This window comes from Zeus faber (assembly GCF_960531495.2).
Source record: "Zeus faber genome assembly, chromosome: 20".
Classification (NCBI taxonomy): domain Eukaryota; kingdom Metazoa; phylum Chordata; class Actinopteri; order Zeiformes; family Zeidae; genus Zeus; species Zeus faber.
In genome coordinates this window covers 24,359,908-24,380,017 of record NC_137207.1, presented here as the reverse complement: position 1 = coordinate 24,380,017, position 20,110 = coordinate 24,359,908, and the positions used below count along the sequence as shown (strand labels likewise).

The 20,110-nt window shown below is 43.5% G+C and overlaps 2 protein-coding genes across 5 annotated transcripts in view; one reads left to right on the top strand and one right to left on the bottom strand.

The window, feature by feature from the left end:
• The window catches only part of LOC307245906 (myosin phosphatase Rho interacting protein), a 74,032-nt gene extending 69,808 nt beyond the window's left edge, over nt 1–4,224 (top strand). For 2 of the 4 annotated variants that reach the window (XM_080021641.1, XM_080021640.1), the window contains exons 21-23: nt 238–400; nt 674–759; nt 3,723–4,224. In XM_080021641.1, coding sequence (XP_079877767.1) covers nt 238–400; nt 674–759; nt 3,723–3,794 — 321 coding nt within the window. In that variant the 3' untranslated portion in view covers nt 3,795–4,224. Of the gene's footprint in view, nt 1–237; nt 401–673; nt 760–1,280; nt 1,347–3,722 lie in introns of all 4 variants that reach the window. The other 2 variants (XM_080021643.1, XM_080021642.1) reach the window with 2 other exon arrangements.
• Nucleotides 4,225–12,180: 7,956 nt separating this feature from the next.
• On the bottom strand, nt 12,181–14,527 carry prr35 (proline rich 35; the record flags this gene model as incomplete). The annotated part of the gene is made up of 2 exons (XM_080021310.1): nt 12,181–13,027; nt 13,128–14,527. 2 exons carry the CDS (start codon nt 14,525–14,527, stop codon nt 12,181–12,183), a joined length of 2,247 nt encoding a protein of 748 aa, XP_079877436.1.
• Between the last annotated feature and the right edge of the window lie 5,583 nt (nt 14,528–20,110).

Genomic DNA, 20,110 nt, shown 5'->3' with positions numbered 1-20,110 from the left:
ATATATAGATATCGAGATGAGACTAGATATTGATATATGGTTATCGCAATACGAGACAAGATATCAATATGTGGATATCGTCACATGAGACCAGGCGACAGAATGTCATGATATATTTGAATATTGTCTCCTGGGGTTTTGGTTTGTGCGCAGTGTTTTCATTCGAGCTCATTTCTCTGGATGTCCCGTCATCCTGGTACTCTTCACACTCTCATTTGACGACACTTCCTGCCGCAGGATAAGAAATACGCCACGGAGAAGTACAAGGTCATCTACACGGAGCTGAGCATCGTCAAGGCCAAGGCCGACTGTGACATCAGCAAGCTGAAGGAGAAGCTGCTGGTCGCCACTGAGACGCTGGGGGAGCGCAGCGCGGAGGGCGCCGTCACCCCCGGATACGGTCAGAGCCGCGACCGAACATTCTTCTTTTCTCAAAACCTCTGATGCAATTTTTTCTTTCCTCAGTAGAGAAAATAATTTGGCCATGAAATAATATTAAATAATATATTAAAAAATATTAAAATATTAAAATAACTATAATATTATAGTTATTTTCAGTAATTAATACGGATTCCGTCAAAAGAAAAAAAATATATATATATTTCTTTGTGTATAAATAACTTAAGCAAATGTTCAGCAATTAAATCATATTTTTAGTGCTTTTTTGTTTTAGATATCATGAAATCCAAGAGTAACCCAGACTTCCTGAAGAAGGAGAGATTGATGAACTCCAGGCAGACCAGAGGGATTCGCTCCAAGGTAAAAGCACAACAACACGTCGGTATTTCCATCCATTTGGGGCTGGCTTCACGCTCTGTGATGTCATAAAAGCGGTCGATACTCAAATTCACATGAAATCAAATGTAATGTGGAATATCTGCACTTGGATCAATCATTTCAGTGACAAATTACAGGAATATTCTTTTTTTTATTTTTTTGCCTCAATCTGTTGCTTATCGGGCGAAATATGAATTTTCATACGTGAGTTGAGTGACAAAGAGCAGTTGTCACACGCCTTAATTGCTGTTGTTGGGAGAATTTGGGAACGAGAAATAGGGATTATGGGCCAAAGAAGGGTTTTGAAGCCCTGCATTAGGATTAAGGTAAAACCCTTTGCTTTGAGGTTCCCCTCGAAGCGAGGCGTGGGGTGGGGTGGCCAAGGGTGGGGTGGGTGGCGCGGGGTGGGGGTGGGGTTGTTTACGTCTAGCCTCTCATCATGTGTAGTACAATGTGTGCCCAGCAGGGGGTGTGCTGTTTCTAAGTGTGTGTCTGTGTCTCAGTCCATCACTGAACAGGTCTCTTGGGATAGCTGACCCCCCACCCCCACCCCCCATCAGAGATATGCTGTAGGTATAGCATGAGACCCCCCCCCCAAAAAAGAAAAACATTAAAAGCCTGCATGGTGTGTGTGTGTGTGTGTGTGTGTGTGTGTGTGTGTGTGTGTGTGTGTGTGTGTGTGTGTGTGTGTGTGTGTGTGTGTGTGTGTGTGTGTGTGTGTGTCCTGACTAATAACTGGTTCATCGCTCCCATGTCCCATCACAACTTAACTAATCGTAAACTTTTATCTCTGACCACTTAACTTAACTAATCGTAAACTTTTATCTCTGACCACTTAACTTAACTAATCCTAAACTTTTATCTCTGACCTCTTAACTCAACTTAACTGATCCTAAACTTTTATCTCTGACCTCATTACTTAACTTATCCTAAACTTTTATCTCTGACCTCTTAACTCAACTTAACTGATCCTAAACTTTTATCTCTGACCTCTTAACTCAACTTAACTGATCCTAAACTTTTATCTCTGACCTCTTAACTTAACTTAACTAATCGTAAACTTTTATCTCTGACCTCTTAAATTAACTTGTCCTAAACTTTTATCTCTGACCTCTTGACTCAACTTAACTAATCGTAAACTTTTATCTCTGACCTCTTAAATTAACTTGTCCTAAACTTTTATCTCTGACCTCTTAACTTAACTAATCGTAAACTTTTATCTCTGACCTCTTAACTCAACTTAACTGATCCTAAACTTTTATCTCTGACCTCTTAACTTAACTAATCGTAAACTTTTATCTCTGACCTCTTAACTCAACTTAACTGATCCTAAACTTTTATCTCTGACCTCTTAACTTAACTAATCATAAACTTTTATCTCTGACCTCTTAACTCAACTTAACTTATCCTAAACTTTTATCTCTGACCTCTTAACTTAACTAATCGTAAACTTTTATCTCTGACCTCTTAACTCAACTTAACTGATCCTAAACTTTTATCTCTGACCTCTTAACTCAACTTAACTAATCCTAAACTTTGATCTCTGACCTCTTAACTCAACTTAACCAATCCTAAACTTTTATCTCTGACCTCTTAAATTAACTAATCCTAAACTTTTATCTCTGACCTCTTAACTTAACTTAACTAATCCTAAACTTTTATCTCTGACCTCTTAACTTAACTTAACTAATCCTAAACTTTTATCTCTGACCTCTTAACTCAGCTTAACTAATCCTAAACTTTTATCTCTGACCTCTTAACTTAACTGATCCTAAACGTTTATCTCTGACCTCTTAACTCAACTTAACTAATCCTAAACTTTTATCTCTGACCTCTTAACTCAGCTTAACTAATCCTAAACTTTTATCTCTGACCTCTTAACTCAGCTTAACTAATCCTAAACTTTTATCTCTGACCTCTTAACTTAACTGATCCTAAACTTTTATCTCTGACCTCTTAACTCAACTGAACTAATCCTAAACTTTTATCTCTGACCTCTTAACTTAACTGATCCTAAACTTTTATCTCTGACCTCTTAACTCAACTTAACTAACCCTGAACTTGGTCATGTGTCTTAAACCTGGCGTACCCTCAAGCCCCGGCTTTGTCCCGTCTCATCGTTGACGTCCTGTCTTAACTTGGGACACGGCCGTGAGTTTAGGATTCGTGATCTCATCTCTTGACGCATCTTAAACTCATGACCTTTGACCTCCTGTCTCTGACCGGTCTTATCTCAACTCAGCCGTGTCCCGAGGCCGTGTCCTCTCTGGCCGTTTCCCTGCTTGTGCTCTCACCTTTGACCTTCCATCTCGTCGGAACAAATCCTACGAGCGCCGCTGAGTCTTATCTGACACCTGCTATCGTGACAACCCCTCAACTCCTGACTCTGTTTATCTCACCTCAACAGATGCCAGCCTCATGGCCGGGTCTTATCTTTGACCTTCTACCGCGTCTGATCAAATCCCAACTACTTTTGTAAATCCTAAATCGCAATCGGCAGTGCCTTGTATCCGTGGTAACGTCTTTGTGCGAGGGGCGCGAAAATCGAAGTTCCCGTTCTTCACCTCGACACAGCAGGGGGTCGCCCGGCCGCCATTTTTGACTGTTATTTAAGATTTTAGGACCGATTCTGTCGATTGATGAAATTGCATTCCTAATCTTGGGTTGTTCTTAGATTAGGATGCTGTAATAGTCAACTTCTCATCCACAGATGAGACAGGAATTTGTCCTAAATATGTTTAGGAAACACGATTCTTTATTACCGAATAATCCTAAATGTCGTCCTAAAACCGGGATGAGAGGGTTTCCGATTTAGGAGATTTGAAATTCCATATTTCCATATTTCCATCCGTCTGAACCTGTGTCCGCCAGAAGATATCAGCTCCCGCTGCTCCTCCTTCTCATTCTCCTCCTCTCTCCTCCTCCTTCCCGTCGTTCTCTTGCAGAGCCTGAAGGAAGGGCTGACCGTGCAGGAGCGACTGAAGCTGTTTGAGTCGAAAGATTCCAAAAAGATTTGAACGTTTCATTTTTTTGTTTGTTTTGTTTTTTTCTCAACGTTTTGCCGCAGCCACCGCCACCAGGGGGCGCCGTGCGCTGGGGGCACCGGGTGGTTTGTTTACCTCCCAGAATGGGTCCTGTGTAAAGCTCTTCCCGCGCCGATCCAACCCTGTCCTGCAACAAGTGAATAATATGAATCCTCCCACTCAACCTGCTGTATTTTAATAGATATCTTTGGTTCCAGTGATTTTGTTTTGGGTTTTTTTCGGTTGTGTTGTACATAACCCCGTGGTGTCTGCGAGAGAGGGACGTGTGCAGGCGTCTGCTGTATTATACTTTATTATAGAGTTTAAATGAAGTGGAAGAATCTGACGCTTTTCTTGATGATGGACGAGAATTTTTTTTTTTGTTTGTTTTTTGTTTTTTACGTAATTTGTGTGTTTGTGAGTGTGAGTGTGTGTGTGTGGGGGGGGGGTGTGGGTGTGGGGGTGTGGGTGCACTTATCTCTTGACTACTTGAGGAAGCAGGTTGTTTGTTTTTTTATTTGTTTTCAGTGATGTAGTGACTTTCGATCGAACATAACAGTGCAACCAAACTTTGTGTTTCTTTTTACCTGTGTTTAATATGGTTTAATATGGTGAACCACCCAAAATACTACACTGAAAAAATAATTGGATTTTAGCCATTTGATCAATTTTAAAAATGCCTTAATTTTGTTAAACCTGTATGTTTCTTTAGGTTTTCTGAACTTAAAACACATCTTAAGTTGTCCATTTCAAGTTGAGAAACCCCCCAAAATATAAATGGAATAAAATAATAATAATTATTAATAATAATAATAATAATAATAATAATAATAATAATAAAAACCCTATATATATGACAATTTCTTTCAGTGTGGTGACTCCGCAGCTATTCTCTCACTCCCTTATCGATGGACGTTATTCATAGTTTTTAGTTTTGCTGTGGACGTTTCACCATAAATATCACAACATTTATCACTCTTTTTGCATGAAGTGTTGAATTACAGAGTTACACTAACGGTCACTTTGTCCCCGAGTTTCTCCTGCTTTCACTGCAGAACTCTGATGCTTTTTGCTTTTTGCTGTTTGTGCCTGAACTGAGGAACCTCCACATCACGCCTTGTGTATAATATCTACGCCGCACAGAGACGCTGTGTTCTTTTTTTTTTTTGTTTTGTCTTGTTTTAAAAAATCTGCTTAGTAGTTATATATGGAGAAATATATATATGAATATTTTTTATTTTCTTTTTTGGAATGTATACCATCAAATAAAGTGTTTCTGAAATATTAACTGATTTTGCCGTTGACTTACTCAGATGCAGATAGGGAATCTCTACACCGGAGATTATCATAACAACTTTATTGTGATCAAATGTTTCTCCCATTAATTAACACTTCTGTTCTCAAGCTTATTCTGGATTTTATAGTCTGACGTTTCCTTTTGTTTGGCTTCATTTCAATCGTATAAATGACTAAAATACATCATGACAAATAAAATAATGGAACTATAATTTAGTTCCATTATTTTATTTGTGACATCATTTAATGATGTTTCTATAAAGTAAAACGTAACAAACTGTAGTAACTCAATGGGTCCAGTAGGTGGCGCAACCGTCCTTTACTTTGAGTCTACCACAGGTTTGGACGCCTTTTCTGTTTGGGGCCTGAGTGGGGCCACTATCATAGTGGCCCAAGCTATTAAAGAGAAAAAATAATTTATATGAACTTTTACCATTTATATATTTTTTTCCAATGTCAGGTTTCATCATTTTGTTTTGCAAATTGTTGTTTTTGAATGAGGAATAAATATAGAAGAGACAACTTTTCGAAAACTAAAAATATATTGGCTATGTTGGATAGGAATCAGTCGTGCACATAATGTTATAAACGGTGATTTTCACCATTTTAATTCATTGTTAAACTTGCAGTGTTCACTTTGTTTATTTTATTAGAAACGTAAGATGCTGAATAGAATGAATCGTGGCTAAAATGTGCTCACGTTACATCACATTTCTTTAAATCAGTCGAATTACAATGAGCGCATTGGTAACAGTTTCTATGGTTATGAAATTAGAGTAATAAAAAAAATAAATAAACTTAAATCTCACTTCCTGTCCCAGAACAGAAGCCAGGCAGCCGTCGAGGCCCTGGTAGTTAAACCCTAGGACCCTGATACCATTATCAATATCAATATTGGTGAAAATCCATTGCAATTTTCGTAGATACCGTTGTCGTGTGTGTGTGTGTGTGTGTGTGTGTGGCAGCGACGGCGCGTTGACGAAGGGAGTCTCTCATTTCTCAAAGCGGAGACGGTCGTTGTACAGCACCAGCACCGTCAAGCTCCCCGAGGCCGGACCCAGTCTCCGGCGTCGCCGTCTTGACCCGGTTCCCACTCAGGTCCAGGTGTGGGACGGACCGGTCACCAAGCGAAAGGCGCTGTGTTTGGCGCCGGGCACGGGCGGTCAGGTCCTGGAGGGATCCCTTTTTCGATGAAGTGGATGACGTTCAGGCTGAGCTCCAGCTCCTCCTGATGAAGGGGGTCGAGCCTGGAGGTGCTGCTCTGCGCCCAGCTCGGCATTGTGGGTGACCGCGTCCTGCGGGGTGGGGCGGTCCAGCAGGACGGGGAGGAGGCCTGGACCCGCTCAGGTCGACCCGGAAAAGAGACGGGAAGCCGGAACGCCAGCGACTGACAACAGACGGGACATGGTGGTGAAACCAAACCCACACCTCCTGGAGCCGGGCCGCTCCTCGCAGCAGGCCGCGCACGGCGAAGTTGGGTTTTTTCCCGGGGGGGACGGGTTCCTCTTGGCCTCTGCAGAAAGCCAGAACCAACCAACTGTCCCCCATCAGAGCTCCTCCGCTTGCTGAGCGACCGATCCGGCTTCCTGATCGCTGGTGGATGGTGGGAGGGGCCCGATCGGCCAGCTCCTCGAAGGCCGTGGGGTGGACATGCGAGATTTCCTTGCGGGGGGAGGATGAGGCTTCTCAGGCCCCAGGAACCCCCTCCTCTCAGGGTCCACCGTCCGGCTCGGGTCCAGGAGCCTCAGGTTGAGCAGCCGGCGGAAGGCTCTGGGCGCCACGGCTCGGGTTCTGGTGGGCGTGGGTGACGTTGGCAGGGATCAGGCCTGTGACCTCGGAAAGGTTGGCGGTGGAAACACTGGAGGAGGAGGAGGGTTGGCGATCAATTTAATAGTTGGCAACTAATCGATTAATTAATCGAAAAATAATTAATTGTTGCGGCTCCACAAGGAATTAGTCTGATTCTGTTCATTCCTTTTGTGCATTTCACTACAGACCATGGGCATAAAAAAAATTCTTAAAGACAGTATAAGTAATAATAATGGTAATAATAATACAATGGGAATGGGAAATACAGCTATTATATATTATAATATATATACTGTATATTATGAATATTATAGATCCGTTTATATGGTTATCTGAAAATCTTACATGAACAATATTATGTATTCATACATATGTTCAAAACGTGAATAAACGTGGTAAGGTTAAGGTATCAATCAATCTTCAGATATTGATCAGGAGATGAATCTGATCATGTGCAGTTTGCCGTCAGTCCGCACGGGGGCGCTGCTGGCTCCAAACTATTTCTGTCACTACTTTATTGAGTTTGAATTATATTTAATGTTTTAAATGTTTGTTCTGTTCAGAATTAAAGTCCCAAGTCTGTCGATCACAAGCACAGAAAGATGCACCACACAAAGCCCTGTCATACTGTATAAATAATACAATACAATTTAGAAAGAATGGAAACAATAGAAACAATAAACCTGAAGATCATCAATATGCACCTTCTGACAAAACGAGGACATTGTATTTGCAGACGTACTATTAATAAGATTAAAAAAATGTATTTGTTATTTTTGTGTTCTTGTATTCCTCCTGTGTTTTAGCACTTTAATATATAATATATGTACAGTGTGTATATATATATATGTATATATATATATATATATGTGTATATATGTGTGTGTATATATATGTATATATATATATGTGTATATATGTATGTGTGTATATGTATATATACCCACATATATATATGTGTGTGTGTGTATATATATATATATAGATAGATAGATGTGTGTGTGTATATATGTGTATATATATATATATATGTGTGTGTATATATGTGTATATATATGTGTATATATATGTGTGTCTATATATATATACACACTATTCACGAAAAGTTTGGGATATTCGGCTTTCGGGTGAAGTTTCAGGATGAAGATAAAATGCACTATAACCTTTACAGATGAACTTAATTTGACCTTCTCTAAGCTTTTGAATGCACATGTCAAACTGTTCAATGTTTCAGTACTTTTTGCACAACCTGCTGTTCTCTAACAAGGAGCTGAACGGCAAAATTCACAACGGGTGTTTGATCCATGAATCGATCGAATACATTTCCTGGTTCAATTAGAATTGGTATTTAAACAGTCCTCTTCATCATGCTGTTCACATTTTGACGTCATGAGACCAAGACCACACCTAACAATTGATCAACAGTAGCTCGCCATTGTGAGGCTTCAAACAGGATGTTCTCAAAGGGAAGTGGCCACTGAGCTTAGAGCGTCACAGAGTGTCATCAGCAGGTTGCAACAGAGATACAGAGACTGGAAGAGTCACAGAAAGGCATAGAAGTGGACGTCCTTTGGCCACATCCCACACTGATGAGCGCTTCATTGTGAACAGTGCCCTGCGCAACCGCATGATGATGCCACTCAACTCCAGGCACATTTAAGGGAGGTGAGAGGCACCAAGTGTCACGTCAGACCATTTGAAACCATTTACATCAGCGTGGTCTGCGTGCTAGACGACCTGCAAGGGCACCTGACCACACCACCAGGCACAGGCATCATCGTCTTGCACGGGCCAGGGAGCATTGACGCTGGACGAGGGACCAGGGGCCTCAGTGCTGTTCTCTGATGAAAGTCGATTCACGTTGAGCAGAAATGATGGAGACGTCAAGGATGTTGGAGACGTCAAGGAGAGCGCTATGCATCAGCCACTGGTGTCACCAGACGAGCCTTTGGTGGTGGTGGTGTTACAGTGTGGGCAGGTGTGTCTGGTCAATACAGAACTGCCCCACACTTTGTGAATGGTACAGTGACAAGCTCATACTACCTGAATAACATCATTCATCCAGTCATTGTGCCCCTGCATGAACAACACAGGCCTCATTTCATCTTCATGGATGACAATGCTCCAGCTCATGGAGGTGGCATCATTAGGTAACGGCTGCTGGAGACTGGGGCACCTCAAATGGAGTGGCCTGCACTGTCTCCAGACCTGAATCCCATCGAAAACCTATGGGATCAGCTGAGTCGCCGTGTAGAGGCTCGACTTGTGAACAGCATGAGACGTGGTTGTCAAGCTGTAATTGATGCTCAAGGGCACATGACAAGTTATTGAGACATTGACATTTTTTGTTGTGGTATAGCCACCACTGTTGTTGGCTTTTGTTTCAATAAATTGTTTGAGATGAGGAAACCACCATTGCATGCTTCTACTTAAATGCTCTACTTTCATGATATAATATCACTGTAGCGGGAACTTTTTACATTTTCCATAAATTTCACCTGAAAGCCAAATATCCCAAACTTTTTGTGAGTAGTGTGTGTGTGTGTGTGTGTGTGTGTATATATATATATATATGTGTGTGTGTGTGTGTGTGTGTGTGTGTGTGTGTGTGTGTGTGTGTATATATGTATACACACACACACACACACACACACACACACACTGATCAGCCACAACATTAAAAGCACCACAAATATGATATACACCCGTGAAGGCATGAACTCCACCAACAACTCTGTTCCCTGAAGCTGAATCCAGACCCTGAAATAATCAACTTGCTGATTCAGCTGTTTCTGGTGTGTGGGCCGGAGGAGGTCCTGGTGCTGGTCCTGGTCCTGGTGCTGGTGCTGGTCCTGGTGCTGGTCCTACCAGAGCAGGAGTCCAGCTTCACCTCCATCCTCAGGCCTTTCACCAGGGGTGTGAACTAAGAGAAGATTGGAGGAACAAAATATAATAATAAAAAAAAAAAAACCAAAGATGTCTTGAAAAATACCTATAGAATCATCTTACTTATTCATCATACTATATACTATCTATAATATACTGTATGTAGTATGATATATATAGTATATAGTAGGATATAGTATAATATAAATAGGATATAGTACAATATATATACAATATAGTTGGATATAGTATAATATATATAGTATATAGTATTATATATATATATATATATATATATATATATATATATATATATATATATAGTAGGATATAGTATAATATATATAGTATATAGTATTATATATATATATATATATATATATATATATATATATATATATATATATATAGTAGGATATAGTATCATATATATAGTATATAGTTGGATATAGTATAATATATACTATATTTATTTATCCAGATTTGTGCTTAATTTTCTTGGACTTTGGATTTTGACCTTCAATAAAAAGATTTAAATTTCAATTCCCCAGTCTCAAGCTGATGACATCATTCACTTAGAATTTACAATAAATTCTTAGTATTTTGATGATAAGATGTTTAAACCACTTTACTTGTTTTCAGTTGGGTTTTAAACGTTGCTGTTGCTCAGAAGCGACAGGCGGTTTGACCTGTTCGGAGCGAGCGTCCACTCTGGGTCCCTGGACCTGGCAGATGACCTTTTGGGCGTCAGGGTGGTGTGGGTGGAGGCGGGGGCGCAGGTGGAGAGGGAACCTGAGAGCCGGGTGTCCGTCCTGGGGGCAGACAGGTCGCCCACTGCCCGCCTCCGCCCACCCTTCGCCCGACGCTTCACCCCGGGGCCCTGACCTTTGCGCCGGGGCCCTCGGACCTGGGAGGACCAGGTACGGGAACCCCGGTGAGGCTGTGACGGAGCCCTTGGGACCTGCTTCACCTTTGGGACCGGGACGCTGCACCGTGTCAGGGCTCATCAGGCTGCTGGACGCTCCGGATCTGTGACGGGGTCAGCATCCCAACGTGACCACACCTGTCTCCACTGAGCTGCAGGGCGTATGTGAATTTATAATAATAATAATAGTAAAAACTGTAAATGATTATTAATATAGTTACCATTAATAATAAAATAAATTTAATAGTTCCTCTTCTTCTTCTTAATAATAATAATTATAGTAATCATAATACATATTATTATAGTATTTATTGGATTTTGATCTTGGGGGGGTTCTACATTTATGAAGCTCTCTAAAATAAATTATAAATGACTGTGTGATATTGATATCTTGTACTAAATGTTCCATTTATTTTCATGTCATTAGGTACAACACTTAAAATCATCATCATCCGTGATCATTTTGACATTTCTAATTTTGGATTCGGTCTCTACCAGAACTCCTGGTTAGATCAAGCTTGAATAAAAAATACTTTAAAAAGATCATTATTCATTACAAAAAAAAGTAATTCCATATATATACTGTATGTATGTATGTATATATGTATGTACTGTATATGTATATGTGTATACTGTATATATATATATATAGATACTGTATGTGTATACTGTATATATATATATATGTGTGTGTATACTGTATATATATAAATATATATATGTGTGTGTATATATATATACACACATACACATCTTATATTCCTAATAAAATGTGTTTATGTGTGTATATACACGTGTGTGTATATATGTGTGTGTATGTGTATTTACACATAATCATGGATCCGTCCGTAATCTTGTCGACATTTGTCGTTGACATTCAATTAAACATTTTAATCATAACAAGATTAAGAGACCTCCTGGTTGAGTAAAATAATTTGATTAAAAAATAAAAATAATACAAATAATAATAAAGACATTATGAATTATTTTTGGTTTGACTTTTGGTTTATTTTTTTACACACTGGATTCCTTCTTAGAAAAGAAAAGAAAAAGGAAACCCATGGTGTTGTTCTTTGTTTAATTAAAGAAACTGTGTAATACAGCAGTGACAGTTCATTAAGTGCAATAATACAATCCAACATGACGTCATTCATATATAAAACAATACGTTTACCTCTTCAAACATTTTACTTACAATAATCAAATACATACAGTATTCACAGCTCAGTTCAAAGGATTGTCTTCAAACTGAGTATTAATGATTTTAAAGATTCATATGTTGGTTTTTAATTCTCTTCCTCCTTGTTTCCTCTCACGATGGTAGGATCTCAGGATCTTTAATCTTCCAGTGAAGTCCTGCCTCTCATCACAATCACTGTCCAGAGTTTAGTGCATTGGTGTTTCTCCTTTCTACCCCTCAGCGTCTCATAAGGTACAGAGTGTTTGTGGAGACTCTGTGAGCGTTTAGGGGTCCGCGGCCACCAGGGGGCTCAGGGGACACTGGGCGTCGGCTCGCTGGATGGACGGCGGCCTCTTCGGCGTCTTGGCGGAGGACGGAGCGATGTCGCCGAACACCAGGGGCCGTCCGTCCGGGCAGAGCGGGACACTGGAGTCGGCCTCGCATTTGGTGGTCCTGCCGGGCCAGAGGGCCTCCGCCGGACTGGGCCGCAGGACCAGGCCTCCGCCGGGGGCCAGGACCTCCGGGTTCAGCACCGACACCCCGACCTGGCTCATCTTGATCAGCAGGTCCAGCGACTGTTTGCGGCTCTCCAGCGACGCCTTGAGGGCCTTCCTCTCCCGTTCCTCCTCGTCCTCCCCCTCTCGTCCGCCCTTCTCGTCCGGTTCTTCTTCGTCTTCCTCCTCCGTTTCCGTGACGATGTCTTTAGTGTCACCTTCCCTGCCTCCTCCTGCACCCGGGGCCGCTGCGTCCACGGATTCCTTCTTCACGGACAGGTCCAGGGGCCCTTCGCTCTGACGGGCCGTGCGCTCCAGCGCCTGGTGGATGTGGGATAGTTCGCTTCGGATCTTGTTCAGGTGATCCCAGAGGTGGCCCTGGCCGGGGAGGTCCTCCTGCTCCAAGTGGGAGATTTTGCGCTCAGCCTCCTGGTACTCCCGCAGGGCCTTAGAGAGGTCGCTGAGGAGGCCGTCCACCGACTCCGAAGCCCCCGTCCCGGCCATCCTGCCGATGGAGGCGTCCTGGCCGTGGGCTCCCCCACAACTCGGCAGGGAGGAGGACTCGCTGGTGGGGCTGCTGGGGGAGTTGCAGTGCCACTGCTCCACAGGCCGGGAGTGAAGCTGCACACCCTGCAAACTGAACAGAGAGAGTTCAACAGTTTGTCTTCTACAACTTTTTGATTTAAGACTGAAACTTAAATCAAAATGGTTATTACAATGGTCATTATGTTTCTTACCTGCTGTGGAGGAGGAGCTTGTTGGCGGCCATAGTGAGAGGAGCGGTGTTCTGGACGTTTTTGAGGATGTCGAAGGTGAAGCCCTGGGCCGGCCTCTTCTCCGCAGGGCCCTCATTTCCCCCCATGGCAGCCGCCGTCCTCTTCGGACCCCAGCCGGCTTTACTACCCTCCTTGGTCGCTGCCTGAAGCTTCTCCCCCGCCCTGTGGACCGGATCTGGGGACTCTCGCTGCGGTGACACCCAGCCAGCGGGGGTGACAGTCGTGGTCCCTGGCCGCAAGGCTGGCACCTTCCAGAGGTTGACTTTGGGCTGGAAGCTGGCCAGGGGTTTGTGTTCCAGACTGCTGGCGGTGGTCTTGAGGCCTTTGCTGGCATCGCCGGGGGCAGGGGCGGCTCCGAGGGCGTGCTCACAGAGGAAAGGGTAGTAGAGTCGTGGGGCCAGGAGGGTTCTGTCCGCTTGGGGGTGCCCGGCCGAGGCCGGGTGCATGAGCTGGGCAGCGGAGGCGAGGAAGGGGAGCTGGGCGAGCTGGGCATGGGCCTGGGCGCTCATGCTGGAGGCAGCTGTTGGAAGGGCCGAGTTCATGTAGGAGAAGAGGCCAGGGCTGATGGGGTAGCCCACCCCCAGCACCGACAGGTTGAGCGCGGCGGGGTCTTGGTAGTCTACCAGGTTGGGCGGAGGAGGGTAGCAAGGGATGGAACTCCCGACGCGGGGCTGCGTGCCCTCAGCTTTGGCCTTAGTGTGGCTGGTTGTGAGCAGCCGCCAGTGTTCCGACAGCAGACCGGGAGCTGTCAGGCAAGTCTTGGACAGCTTGTATTGTTTCAACTGGGCCTCCACCTCCACCGAGCGGGCCCTCAGGAGCTGGTCCTCCAGCGAGAACATGTCGGCCATGAAGACCTCTGACTCCTGCCGTTTGGATTTCCTGGCCCCATCTGCAGCGTCTCCCCTGGCGATGGAGCTCTCTCTCGTCGGCCCCGTGAGCTCTGCCCCCTCTGCGCCTCCTCCCTCCTCTTCCTCCTCTGCTCCTTGGGTCTCCCTGTCCTCTCCATCCTCCTCCCTTCGCTGCCGGGGCTTCTCCTCCGATCCCGGCCCCTGTCCGTGCTCCTCCTTAGCGGGGGTACGGAGGCCGTGCGCCTGCTGGAGAGGCCGCAGCTGGTCAGGGTGCAGGATGTTGCCCTTCTTGTACGGCCAGTCGGACTCTATGAGCAGGGAGAGCGAGTTCTTGCACAGGCTGTACTTCATGTGGTTGTACAGGTGGGACTTCTCCATGCAGGTGAAGGGGCACTGGAAGCACTTGTAGTTGTAGGGTTTGCCCCACGGCCGTGGGATGTAGTGGGGCTTCTTGGGCTTGCGCTCCTTGTGTTTGCAGGCAGACGTCACCTTACAGCCGTCGTCCTTCGACATGGTTCCGGAAGACGTCCTACGGTACTGATGTGTACACAGATTTATCTGACAAGAACTTTTTTTTCTCCTCAAGACAGTAGTTATCAAATTCTTATGTCTTGCTTCATTTTACCAGCAAAATGTCCTTGATATCTTTGTTCCTGACTTGAGTATGGGAGCTTTCCATCAGCAAGTGGAGTCCTGTTAAATAGAAAACAAACATTTATTAATACTTTATTCAAATATGACTTCAGACAGGTAGACATATTGATACAGTCAACTGGCCAATTTGACTTTGGGTTATTTTTCATGGCACCGGGGATGGGGTCCTGGTCCTGGTCCCGGGTGGTCTGCCTGCACAGAGTGCCGCCACTAGCGCGCCTGCAGGCTGCAGGGCGGACCACACTGCGCCAGGCCCGCTGTACCTGCCACTTCTCATTAGTTCCAGTGCAGCACCGTGCACGAGCAGGACCCAGGGCTGGGGGCCGGAACAGGGCACTCCCAGGGGGCGCTGCACCTGGACCAGGGGTGCCTCAACCCAGGGGCCGGGGCCTGGACCCCTGGAGGCTGGCTACAGGCGCCGCGTGGCCAGGGTAAGGGGTGCGTTGGGCTGGCGTGGAAGGGGAACGGGGTCTAATGAGAGGCCGCCTCGCGCCCATGGGGCATCATTAGTGCCAGGGCTGGGATTTGGGTCAGGACGCAGCACCTAGGTTCAGCTGCTCCCCCTACTGGCTCAGAATGTCATCCAAACTATTTTTATTTTATTAAATGTGCAGATTTCTGCCTGGTTTTCTTGCTATCCTGTGACTAATATGTCAAAATCCAGCGCTTATTCTATATTTTTAAATATAGATTCAGAAATTCACATAGAACACACTACTTCGTCGGTACTTTGGAAGCCAAATAATCTCTCATACGTGTGGTTCATTATTGTATTTCACAATTTATTTGTTTTCGAATATCGCATCTGATTACGAAGACTCCTGTATTAACTTCCTGTTATTTGAGCCACTTATTATGGTCAGGATTTGAAGCAGTCAATTAGTTTAAAGTTAAAGTCACCGTTGAAAATACCCGACAGTTCCGTGTCTTTTTCTAGTTCAATTAAAAGTAAGAAACCGTGTGATCTTTCAGTTTCTGGGAGCCAGGCCTGCGGGCTCGCCCCCCCCCCGTCCGTGAGCGAGCTCTCCAAATTAAAAGACCTCGCTCTGGGGGGCTTTTATTTTGTCTCTCCCCCCAGAGTCGATTAGCGATATAGGAAAAATTCATTCACGCATTTGATGAGAAATCTCCTCCGTCACCGATCTTGGAAATATTTCTTTAAAATATTCTCTTTGATAACGATGAGGCATCAAAAGGACTTAGAACTAAGGCTGGGGCCGATATATCGATATAATAAGGATATCAGGACATCAGACTAGGTATCGTCTCTGGTTTTATTTATTGTAATATCCAGTGAAATATCATAGCACGCAAAACACTGAAGACAAACTGAGATCCCAGGCAAAGAGAGTCTCGCTCTCACTCTCACGGTCTCACATCCAAAAAACAAAATAAAATCGTTATTGTGATACGAGACTAGATACCGTCTGGGATTGGAGTTAGAAATCACAATATCCTGATATACAGTGGTTAAATGAAGAAAAAATAAAGGAAACCAAACCCCAGCACTGTCAGAACAGTCTCTTTTGTAATGTTATTGGTATCATGCTGCAGGGCTGGGCAATATCAATATCACCATATGAGGCTAGATGTTGTCCGCCACTTGTACACTTGCTGTTGTAATATTGCGATATAGGGAAGGCATATGTCGTAACACAGCAAAGTAATGCAGGTTTCTGAACTTCAGACTCGTTTGCCGCTGGAATGAACGCTTCACAATATCCACATCACTAACGATGGGTTTTCTCTTTGGGAAGCACCAACGGTCATCCCCCGAAAAATCTTCATATTATCGATATTGAGCTGTTTGTCCGGAGATATCTCGTCAGTAGCGGGGGCATTTAGGACCAGGCAAGGGGCCCGGGGGTGACTGTGACTCAGGGTGGTAGCCGTAAGGGCCGCGGACCGACTCCCCCCCCCCCGCCCGCCCGCACGCTGGCTCCGGCTGCCCCGGGGCCCTGGACCCTCACCGCCCATAATGGAGCCTAACAGCTGCTGTGAGGAGCCGATCAATAGAAATCATTTTTACACTTCATTTTCTTAACCCTTCCATTACCCCCCTGGAGCCGCGTCGCTGTGTAGCCGTGTTGTACTGTACGCTCCTGGATGCTCTTATCGGTCCTACCCCCCCCACCCCCACCCCCCAGCTGACAGTGCACTCTACACCCCCCGCCCTCACCCCCGTTACCCAATATCCAGACCCTGCGGTCCCGTTTTAAGCTTTTAGCGTTTGATGATCCGACGCGGCCGTTACGCTTGAACATGTATTGTTTCAGTTGAGGAGGATGGACACGGCGCTAAAAGCATCGACGCCCCCCACGGAGAGACAGGCCGGCAGGGAAACTATACCGGGTATCGATCCGCCTCCAGTCAGACACGCTGCACAGCGGCACAACTAACCGCCGCACCGCCGGACCCGAATGGAGGCGATTCGAGGGAGATGCTGTGGTGTTTACCCAAGATGGAGGCTGGACGGCCGGAGGTGGAGGTGGAGGAGGGAAGGATCGTGTCTCTGAGAGGCAACTTCCTGCAAGAGACAAGGAGAGGAGAGGTTGAGCATCATCAGCGGAGTTTAAATTCAAGTATTATAATAACGCGGACGGAAGCCGGCCGGATTAAAGGGCTGTTCCACTAAGCATCATTTCATCAAGGATCAAGGTTGCTCCTATTAAATATTTTTACATGGGGCCAGTCATATCAATGTAAAATAGCGCTAAACATTTGAATAAATACATCTTTATATAAATAGGGTAAAAAAAGCATACAAAATGAAGACAATTTGTATCAAAATAGGAATAAAATGTATTTAAAATGGTAATAAAATATGGTAAAAACAAGAGCTGCAAAAATATATGAATGCATGTAAACTGTTTTTTATCAACATAAATCCAAAAATTAGAGATAATTTGGAACCTGTTTTAATAAAAAAATAACAAATAATAAAAAATCTAAAAAAATAAAATAGTGTCTCTGTATTGATGAAGATGATGGTAAGATTTAACATCGACCCTTTTGAAATAATTCCATGCTCATATCTGAAATCATTCTGCTTAAAAACATCTTCATACAAATTTTACACTGAACTTCCTGTTTTTTAATGTCATTCCAAACACTGAATTCCGTTGAGCGAACACCGCAACGTCCTACTCGACAGTTAATTGGGCTTTCTTTTCATCCTTAAAGTTTCAAAAGCCGCTACAAACTAGTTCAGCATCATAATCATAATACGCATAATAAATATTACTCCCTTGTGGACCAAATATGGAACATAGAATGAATCTGGAAATCTGGGTTTGGAGTGGTGCGTAAAGACACTAAATTCACATTCACAATCTCAACTCACAATTTAAATACTAACTCTGTTGTTTTTACATTGTATTAACTAGTTGTTGTTGTTAAATGAAGTCGTTTTTAATAAATCAAGCGGTATCCGTGCACTCACCGGGCTGCGTCGCGGTGCGTGTCGCGGTGCGCGTCGCGGCTCCTGTGCGTAAAGACGCGCGTCGCGCTGATGGAGCAGCGGCAGCGGGAGGAGGAGTTTTATACTGGAGTCATACTGGGTTCTACAACCTGACTCTCTGGTGTCTGGGGGCTCCACACCGCCCTCACTGGGCGCCGTGGTCTCCACCTCCACCTCCACACTGTGGGTGGTGTCTGGGGTTCCAATGGGTGGATAGATTAACATTTTCATTTCTCCCAACCTTCTTGTGTCTGTTTTAGTACAAATACGCAGGGAAATATATTATTTGTTGTTTTTATTATTATCATTATTATTATTATTACAATAATAATAATTATCATTATAGCCTTTATTTGTGAAACATTTTTCATACACAATATGCACTGAACTGCTCTGCTGATCTTTCAAGGAAATTCAATCAACACATTAATTTATTATTATTACAGGCAGCAAATTATTATTTTTTCTTTTTACCTCTACTGCATATACATTCTTATTATCTTATTTGGTGTCTAATTCTAAAGGGGGAAATATTCTACTTTGGAAAGTAGAGGAACAAAAGAGATTTTTGCGGTTTTTTTATTTTTTTGTCATAAAACTCTCCAGATATCAATTGATTTACAAAAGCAATAATTATTATTATGATTATTATTAATAACAAGTATTTATACTACTTATAACAATTATTTATAAATGTGTTATTTATTGTTTTAGTGTGTGGAGGAGTCAGCGATGCTCCGCGTGCACGTGACCCTGTGTTCATCCAGGTATGAATGCGCGCACCCGTCTCACGCGCGCCGCCGATATCGCGCGCACGCGCTCCCTGAAACGAGTGTTCCGTCGGAATGTGTGACCTGCCGAATTCTGTCTTTCTTTTCATTTGGCCTAAGCTGCACCTGCTGAACATTTTAGTGGTAAAAAAAAAAAGTATTAATAAATATAACTTGATGTTGGAATTTATCTAACCCAACATTAATGACTCAGAGAGGCCAGAATGGTTTTACATAACAATATAATATGATATAATGTAATATGATATAATATAATATAATATAATAAAATATGATATAACGTGATATAATATGTGATATCATATAATATAAAATAATATTTGGTATAATTTAATATAACATGATATGATACAATATAATATAAAAGGACATAATATAATATAACATGATTTCATATAATATAACATGATTTCATATATTACAACTTGATGTACTATAATTGAATATGATATAATATATCACAACTTGATATACTATAATTTAATATGATATAATATAATATAAGATGATATAATATAACATTACATGATGTAATATAATATGATATAATATAACATGATATCATATATTATACCATGATACAATATAATATAATAAAACATGATATAATATAATATGATATTATATACATCATATATAAAATGCTGACTTTATTTGGACCAGGAGCGTTGGGTGAATTAATAAACAGAAGTTGTGTATTTTCTTCTGTCTTCTTCTTTCACTCTCCTCCATTCCTTCATTGTTTCCCGGCATCCCTCTATCATCTCCATTGCTTCACCTTCCTCTCCTCCCTCACTCTCTGCCTCCTTTGCTTTTCATCTCTCCAACTCATCCATCGTACAGTGTATCCCGTCACACTGAGACACTCCTACACTTCCCTCAGTTTCTGATCCCTCTGACTCTCTCTCACTCCATCCCTCTCATCCCTCCTCTCGCTCTCTCAAGCTCTTTCTATTACGTATGAACTCTGACTCCCCCTGTCCATCTCTCTCCCTCCCTCCCACCATTGTTTCGGTTAGCCCGTAGCTTGCGCCGGGTCAGCTCCAGGTTCTCGCATCCACGAGAATCCTCTCGCCCGCGCACGCCCCTGGACGCCCGTGCACGCCCCTGGACGCCCGTGCACGCGGGGCCCTTTGAGTGCTGTCAGCGGCCGTGTGCTGGGGGAGTCAGGGGCCGTTCACGAGCCGTCGG